This window comes from Acomys minous, assembly GCF_964271855.1.
Source record: "Acomys minous genome assembly, chromosome: 15".
Lineage (NCBI taxonomy): Eukaryota > Metazoa > Chordata > Mammalia > Rodentia > Muridae > Acomys > Acomys minous.
The window spans coordinates 94,532,809-94,541,076 of record NC_140497.1 but is presented as its reverse complement, the minus strand read 5'-3'; the positions used below and the strand labels follow the sequence as shown (position 1 = coordinate 94,541,076).

General features: G+C 50.5%; 1 protein-coding gene across 2 annotated transcripts in view; it reads right to left on the bottom strand.

Moving 5' to 3' along the window:
- Positions 1-429: 429 nt before the first annotated feature.
- LRRC8C (leucine rich repeat containing 8 VRAC subunit C) overlaps positions 430-8,268 on the bottom strand; it is a 77,287-nt gene continuing 69,448 nt past the window's right edge. For both annotated transcript variants that reach the window (XM_084759775.1, XM_084759774.1), the window contains one exon: positions 430-2,894. In XM_084759775.1, the coding sequence (XP_084615901.1) occupies positions 621-2,894 (2,274 nt within the window). In that variant the 3' untranslated portion in view covers positions 430-620. The remainder of the gene's footprint in view (positions 2,895-8,268) is intronic.

Here is an 8,268-nt window from a genome sequence, read left to right as displayed (position 1 = left end):
TAAGGAGCCCGTCCAAGGCTAACTGAGATTGTTGTGTAGGAAATAATACAATTAATGGTGCTGGGAGCAAAGGGGGCTTTCAAGGTGATGCTCTGTGACAGCGCAGTGCTATGTGAGCCAGGAGTGGAGAGACTTGACTGGCGAAGAAGGCGGCAGCGGGTGTTAAAGTAGCACACACTCCTTGGTACGCATGATGAAAACACAAACAAGGACAGGTGTAAACAAGGGCAGAATGGCGTTGGCAAAGTATCTCCACCCATTTAAAATATGCCGAACGCGCACACCATCTCTGAGCAACTTCCTCCCTCACAAGAACAAACTGAAGTGAGGAAAGAAAGCCTCAAGCCAGATGAGCTATCCTGTGCCTGTTGGCAGGAAACAAAAACAGGTGCTTTAGCTTCCAGGACAAACAGAACTTTAAAATATCAATATTGAAAAAATACAATTAAGATTTTATTAAAAAATACATACTCCTTACTTAATCTTTGTGTACATCATGTCTTGTGTGAAAAAAGGAAAACAAAAACAAAAAATAAGATAGGAAAGGCATTAAGACTACCTAATTCTTTATACTGTATTTGGTAGAAGCATGTTTCAGTCATATTTCGATGAAAAATAAGTTATTCTGCTTTCATTTGCTCCCGGACATCCGAGGGTAGCGTCTCAAACAGAGCATCTTCCACAACCAGCCCAGCTCGCTTCAGAGCCCGGCAGTCTCCCAGCTCAGAGGGGAGGGTCTCAAAGTGGTTGCCTTTGATGTCCAAGTAGGAAAGGAATAGCAAATTTCCAATTTTGGGCGAAAGTATGGAGAGGCTGTTTTTCCCAATCTTCAAAGTCTTAAGTTTCTTGCAAAAGTAGAGTTCGTCGGGAAGGCTCTCCACCTTGTTACACGTGATGGAAAAGTACTGTAAACTCTGCAGAACCCCGATTTCGGGCGGGATGAAGCGAATATCGTTGTAGGACAAATCCAGGTATCGGATTTTGTTGCACAGGAAGAGGTGGGAAGGCAACACCTCGACCTTATTGTGGCTGAAAAAGAGCCGCTCCAGGCTGGTCAGCTTCTTGATGTGCTCGGGGATGTAAGCGATGCTGTTGTGCCAGAGTTTGAGCACGGTGAGCTTCCGCAGGTGCTGGAAGCTCACAATCTCTTCTATGGACTTCAGGTTGTTTTCCTTCAGGTCGAGCTCCTGGAGGCTGAGCAGGCTGAACACGGCGTGGGGGATGCGCTCCAGGTCGCAGTGGACCAGCTGCAGCTCCGTCAGGTTGGTCATCTTCTTCAAGTTGTTGAGCATCACCAGCTTGGTGCCGTCGTTGTGAACGCACATCTTCTGGAGGTGGCTGGCCACGTCCACCACAGCCTGAGGGATTTTGGAGACGTTGCTCTTGATGGAGAGAATTTTAAGGCTTTTGAGATCCCGCAGGGACTCCAGGGTGACATTCTTGGAGATGTCGTGGCTCAGGGAGCCAACGAGGTAGAGCTCTTCCAGGTTCCGGAGGCTGTACATCCAGGGCGGCAGCTCCCTCATGTCGTCAAACTTGACGCTCAGGACCTTGAGGTTCTCCTTGAGGAAAGACAGTGCCGCGCTGTGGATCTTGACGGAGCACTGGTGCAGGGAGAGCTCCTGGAGGTTGTCGAGCTGGGCGACGGTGGCGGGGATCATGACGTTCTTGATGATCTCCAGCTTGAGGGACTGCAGCTCCGTGATTTCAAACACGGTGTCCGGGAGGCCAGAGAGCATGATGAGAGGCAGCTCCAGGCGGTTGTGGGCGTTCGTCTGCAGCTTCTGCCTCAGCTTGTCGGGGGTCCACTCGTTGTTCAGGTTGAGCTGTTTCAGCTTGTTCTCGCTGACCTCGGACAAGAACACCGCAAACCGCTTGGAGTAGAGAGGGTCGTACTGGTCGATCATATGGAGCATAAACGCAAAGTCGTTCTTCACGTCGGGGATGTCGTCGATCCCAGTCTCCTGCCGGACGTACTCAAAAGAGTATTCCCTGAGGGAGCGGTAGAAGAGCCAGTATAAGGTGTAAAGGCACGTCAAGCCGTAGATGCTCACGAAGCACAGGTAGCAGAAGGAGAGCTTGGAGAACAAGTGAGCCATGGTGTGGTTGCAAGAAAAGTTCTTATAGCCCGTCATGTCTTGGATGTCCACGTTACAGTCCACCGTGAACTGGACTTTGGAGACCAGAGCGCTGTTGTACGCGATGATGATGAGGAACTTGATGACCTTGATCACGGTCTGCCGGACGTACATGGCGTACAGCAAGTCGCCTTCCTCCACGTGCATCCGGAACTTCTTCACCTTCTCGAATAAGGCCTTCGCCTGCTCCCCCTCCTTCTTGTCCAGAGCTCCCGCGGTAGACTTGTCAACCACAAACTTCTCGGGGATGGACTTCAGGGACTGGGAGTTCACCAGGTTGCCTTCGGGACCAGACGGGACGGGGTTGGACCTGTTCACGTGGTTCCTCCTGTTGTCCTTCTCTTCCGAGTCCTCCCCGGACACCTCGGAGAGAGCCCGTGTGGTCCACGGCGAGTCGAAGCACTTGCCCAGGATGGAGATGAAGTGCTCTATCTTGGAGCTGGAGCCGGGGAACTTGAACCAGAAGTTGCTGCAGAGCATGAAGACCAGCGTGTGGATGAGCACGAGGTACGGGAAGTACTTGGCGTACCAGTGGAGGGCGCGCTCGTAGCACATCTGGTTGATGAAGCTGTACTGCTGGAGGTCCAGGTCCGTCTTCAGGCCCTTCATCTCCACCGTGGCGGGGTTGCTTGGAGAGGCTTTGGGTGGAGGCAGCGGGGTGGTGCTGAGAACTGCCTGGGAGGCGTTGGGAAAGGAAGAGTGGTTCTGAGCAGGCTGCACTCTTTTCGGAAGGCAGATGATCTTGTCCTGCATGACCTGGAACACAGAAATGATAATAGTTTCAAATTATATTACCCAAAGAGCTCTCCGTAATGTCATTAGCTCAAAGAAAGTAGCAATAACATCCAATAAACGTCCATTTCCTCTGCCTGGAGAACGTTAACATTCAATTCCAGTACCAAGATTTTATTCTAAGCTCATGTCACGGAAAAGCGAAATATCTGATTTCGTTCACCCCATCACGGACTGACACAAAGCAGCGGCATTGTCGGGACATGAGGCAAGTCATAGCAGTGTGGGAAATTAGGGGATAGTCTGTATTTTTAATCTTTGTGTTTCTTCTCTCACTGCGGCCTGAGAGTTAGTACCCGCCCTCACGGCATCCTGCCTTGACCCGGATGGCTCTGGATCCGGTTTCCATTTGTGTGAGAGACGTAGATGAGGGGAGGAAGAAATGTGGGAACACTTCCTGGTGCTCTTGTTTACTGCTCGCCTTCTGCCCACGTTGCACATGATTACCATGAGCGGGGCTCCCACATTCTCCTGAGATGGGAGAAGAGAGACAAGGCTCAGCAGCAATGCGTCCGTGCATTGATCTGCCACCCTGGGGAACAATCTCGGGGCCTTCTGCTGCTCTGCTCGGCCAGGGCTTTGTAGAGAAGACTATCTGTGACGACACACCGAGCAGCTCCTAGGGTGCAACACAGAAAAGGCGGGGCGCAAGCTGTCTGCAATGAGACAGGCTGCTGCTTGGATCAAATTAGAGGAGTCACCCTCACAAAGAGACTCAGGGACAGGGGACGATATGGACGGTGTGCAGCAGTTCTGAGTAACAACCAAAAAGCACAGACAACTGAGCTCATTATGAGGGACAGGTGGTTTGGGGCCGGGGAGACGGTGGCTAATAGAGACAGTTATCTTTAAGGCAGGTGTCTGCAGTTTGAGCTCACATATGCACAAAGGAGTCTGGAGTTTGAGCCCACATGTACACACAGGAGTCTGGAGTTTGAGCCCACATGTACACACAGGAGTCTGGAGTTTGAGCCCACATGTACACACAGGAGTCTGGAGTTTGAGCCCACATGTACACACAGGAGTCTGGAGTTTGAGCCCACATGTGCACACAAATAGTTAAATGTAAAAGTAAGAGAACAGAGAAAGCCAGTTTGTATCGCTAAACACTAGGAACCCAGTGTTTGGTGATTCTGCAAGAGTGAAGACCTCATGACAATCAAGGTCTTTGCACAGACTACAAAGGCAGAAACTGAACTCAGGCAGAGTGGGCCTCCGTAGCACAGTGCGTGACTGCAAGAGGCTGCCGAGGGCACCGCTAGCCCACCAGACAGACCCTCATAGCGGAAAACCAGCTGCAGCGACCAAGGCTCAGTAAAGCGTAGGCATATTCTTGCTGTGACACAGCCAGGGCCACCAGCAGTCCTTCCAGGTCTGACGCTGTCAGTGTAGGCATGAAGGGTACCTCCTATGCCTCTTCTCCAGCTGAGGGTGACAGTGGCAGTGGTGATGGCAACAGCAGCACATGTGTGCGTGCCATGCTCACCATGAGGCTGTCCTTATCCTGTCATCACAGTATTAATTTTCAATCGTCACTTCTAAATTCCACTTTACAGGGTATCATGTCACCCAGGTTGGCTTCCAATGCCCCATGTAGCTGAGAGGGACCCTGAACTCCCACTCTCCTTGGCTCTACCCCAAGAGCTCTGCGAGTACAGATGTGTGTCAGCACGGCTGGCTGAACTGCTGAACTGCCACCTGGATCTAATAAGGCAGTATGCTATGACTCTCATTTTATAGTTCAAGAGACCAAGGCAGTAAATCAAATTAGGTGACTTAAATGACATATAGCCCAAGAGCTACAGTCCTCCTCCTCCTCCTCCTCCTCCTCCTCCTCCTCTTCTTCTTCTTCTTCTTCTTCTTCTTTTTTCAAGACAGGGTTTCTCTGTGTAACTTTGCCTGTCCTGGACTTGCTTTGTAGAGCAGGCTGGCCTTGAACTCACAGCGATCCGCCTGCCTCTGCCTCCCAAGTGCTGGGATTAAAGGCTTGCGCCACCACCGCCTGGCCCTATTCTTATTTTATATAATTGATAGGTCTGAAAATATCTTTATTGCTCATTTTTTTTTTTACAAACATATTTTAAAAGTTATCTTGAAAAGTTTTTCACACATGTGTGCTTATGTGCCTCTGTGTGTGTGTGTATGTGTGTGTGCAACATGTGTTTGGATGTAACAGAGGCCAGGAGAGAGCATCATATCCCCTGGAACTGGAGTTACAGGTGGGTGGTGAGCAGCCCACCATGGTTGCCGGGAACCCGCCGTGGGTGCCGGGAACCCGCCGTGGGTGCTGGGAACCCGCCGTGGGTGCCGGGAACCCGCTGTGGGTGCTGGGAACCCGCTGTGGGTGCTGGGAACTCGCCGTGGGCACCAGGAACCAAACTTGGGTCCTCTGGGAGAGCAACAAGCACTCTAGCCTCAGGGTATCTATTCAGCAAGTTTTTTTTTTAACTAAAAATCGTTTTTTATTCTTTTCTAGAGAATTTTATACATTTTCATCTCCCGCCACCCTCTCTCATCCCCTCCTCCTGCTGCTGAGAACTTTCTTCTTCCTAACAAAAGTTGTCTCCAACTTAAAGCCTTCTGTGTGTGTGTCCACTGAGCTTAGCTGCAGTGGGTGCCGAGGGTGGCACTTGCTTTCTTGACCAACAGTACCGTACAGTGGGGTGTTTTACAATGCTGTGTTGAAAGCTATTTCTCCTTTGCATTTGGAAACATCATTCCATTTTTCTCCTGTTTGCCGGTGAGATGCCCGCTGCCCACTTGAGTTGTTAAGTGAGCAGCCTGTCTTTCTTTATAGTAGCTGTTAAGATTTTACCGTGAATCCCAGGTTTCCTGGCGTCTCTTTCATTTTGGGTACACTCGGATCACGCCTGCTCTGTACTTGGCATGACGGACTGGACTTTCTTCAGTTTCACACGGCTCCTGTGGACACGTGCTCCTGCTTTGTGGTCCCTTTCCTCCAGCAAGGGTGCCCTCTGCAGTCTCCTCTCTCTCTCTCCTGCTCAGATCTGTGAACCCAGAACTCACGTCTAACGTACCACTTACTTGGGCAACTGAGTGCAGCGCACACGTTCCATCATTTCGTCTTTTTTAAAACTAGTTTTTATTTTATGTGTATGGATGTTTTGCCTGTAAACTTGTCTGTGCCCCAGGTTCATGTCTGGTACTCAAGGGAGCCGGAAGAGGGCCCTGGGTTGACTGGAAGTGGAGTGACAGACAGTTGAGAGCTGCCAGTGTGGCTTCTGGGAATCGAACCTGGGTCCTCTGAAAGTCAGTGCTCTTGTAACTGCTGAGCCAGCTCTCTGACCCTTAGCTAGCGTTTTAGAGTCCACTTTTGAAGTTGCTGGTTTGGGTGCCGTGGTTTGAATGCAGGGCCTTGTACACCACCCACCTTCCATTCCCTGTGAATTTTTGTTTCCAAGATTTCTAAATGTTTCCTATCGGCTCTCGGCACAGCTACCTGGTGTTGCTGTGGTCTTTGCTTCTTTGGTCATCCTGCGTAGCATCATTTTAAATTCCTGGCCCGTTGCTTCAGAACTTCATCTGCTTTTGACTGAATCATCGTCTAGTTGTTCATTTTAATGTCAGCTTTCCTTTAAAATTGTTTTCATTTCCTTTTGAGACAAGCTGACATCATACTCACAGCGATCCTCCTGCCTCGGCTGTCTGAGTGTTGGGATTACACACATGTCCATACCCAGCTTGGCCTCAGCCTTTTCTTTTTCTCTCTGTTTTCTTCACTCGTTCTGGGGAAGATGCACTTGGAGTGGAAGGTGTTTCCGCTGTCCACTTGCGAGTTCTGCGTCCATCTGGCCGGGGGCCATCCCTGGGCATTGTCGCAGAGCTCTGGTGTTTCACTGGGATGTCGTCACCTTCCTTGTCCGTGCTGGAGACAGCGAGCAGGTCGGCTGGAGCTCTGGCCGGGAGGTACCCGAGGGCAGTGTCCTCTGAGGCACCAGCTTGAGCATCTGGTCATTTATCTATCTTTCCAGATCCTTCTGGGAAGAGGGGCTTTGGCTTCAAACAGTGGCCAGGCCCCAGTCGCTTATCTTGCTTGGAGCATTTCTAGCTCCCTTTACTGGCAGGAGTGAGGTCCTGTCTGTGGCTGCTCAGTTTTGGAAGAGAGCCTGGTAGCTGATTTAGCCCACTCAGTGTTCCGTTCCTGCTCTAGGGACACGCTTGTCTGGGTTTGCAGCCCACCTCTGTGCTTTGCTATCTTACCTGCCATGACTCCACATGTAAACAGGGAGTGTTTTGAAGTCTAGCATTTTGTGAGGTTCGCCATAACCACGTGCGCATGTTTCCAACAAAGCAGACGAGACACAACATTCACTGGCAGTTCCACATATTCCTTAGTCTGTGGCCTATAGTGTGACAGGACAGGGCTTCACGTTGGCTATCGCTGCTCAGCTTGGGTAAAGCAGATTCTCTTCTTTCTCTCCTTTCTCCTCCTCCTCCTCCTCCTCCTCCTCCTCCTATTCTTCCTTTTGGAGACAGGGTTTCCCTGTCCTGGAACTTGCTTTGTAGACTAGACTAGCCTTGAACTCAGAGACCGACCTGCCTTTGCCTCCCGAGTTCTGGGATTAAAGGCGTGTGCCACCACTACACTAAGGCAGTTTTTTGTTTTGTTTTGTTTTGTTTTTAAATAAATGGAATTTTTAAAATTTATGCTTTGGTAATTTCATACATGTATATTAACCATTTCCAACCCAAATCAAAGCTCCTCTCCCACTTCCCTGGACCCTCCCAATACTTCCTCCTTCCACCTTTATGATGCTTCTATTTTTAAGTTATTTATTTATTCATTCATTCAATCACTTTACAGCCTGAACTCAGCTTCCTCACGCCTCTCCTCCCAGTCCCTCTATCATGTTCGCTCCCTCCATCTCTCCTTTCCTCCTTCTCAGAGAAGGGAGCCCCCATGCATGATGGGTACCAACCCACCCTGGCACCTCAAGCCACAGCAGGACTAAGTGCATCCTCTCCCACTGAGGCCAGGCAAGGCAGCCCAGCTAGGGGAAATACACTCAGAGGCAGTCCCCTCAGAGTCTGAGACAGTCCCCGCTCCCATTGTTAGGGGACCCACAGGATGACCAAGCTGCACATCTGCTACATATGTCGGGGGGGGGGGTCTAGGTCCAGCCCTTGCATGCTCTTTGGTTGGTGGCTCAGTTTCTGTGAATCCCCATGGACCCAGGTAAGCTGACTCTGTAGGTCTTCTTGTGGTGTCCTTGACCCCTCCAGCTCACTCAACCCTTCCTCCTATTCTTCCACAAAACTCCCCGAGCTCAGCCTGGCTGTGGGTCTCTGCATCTGTTTCCATCAGCTGCCGGATGAA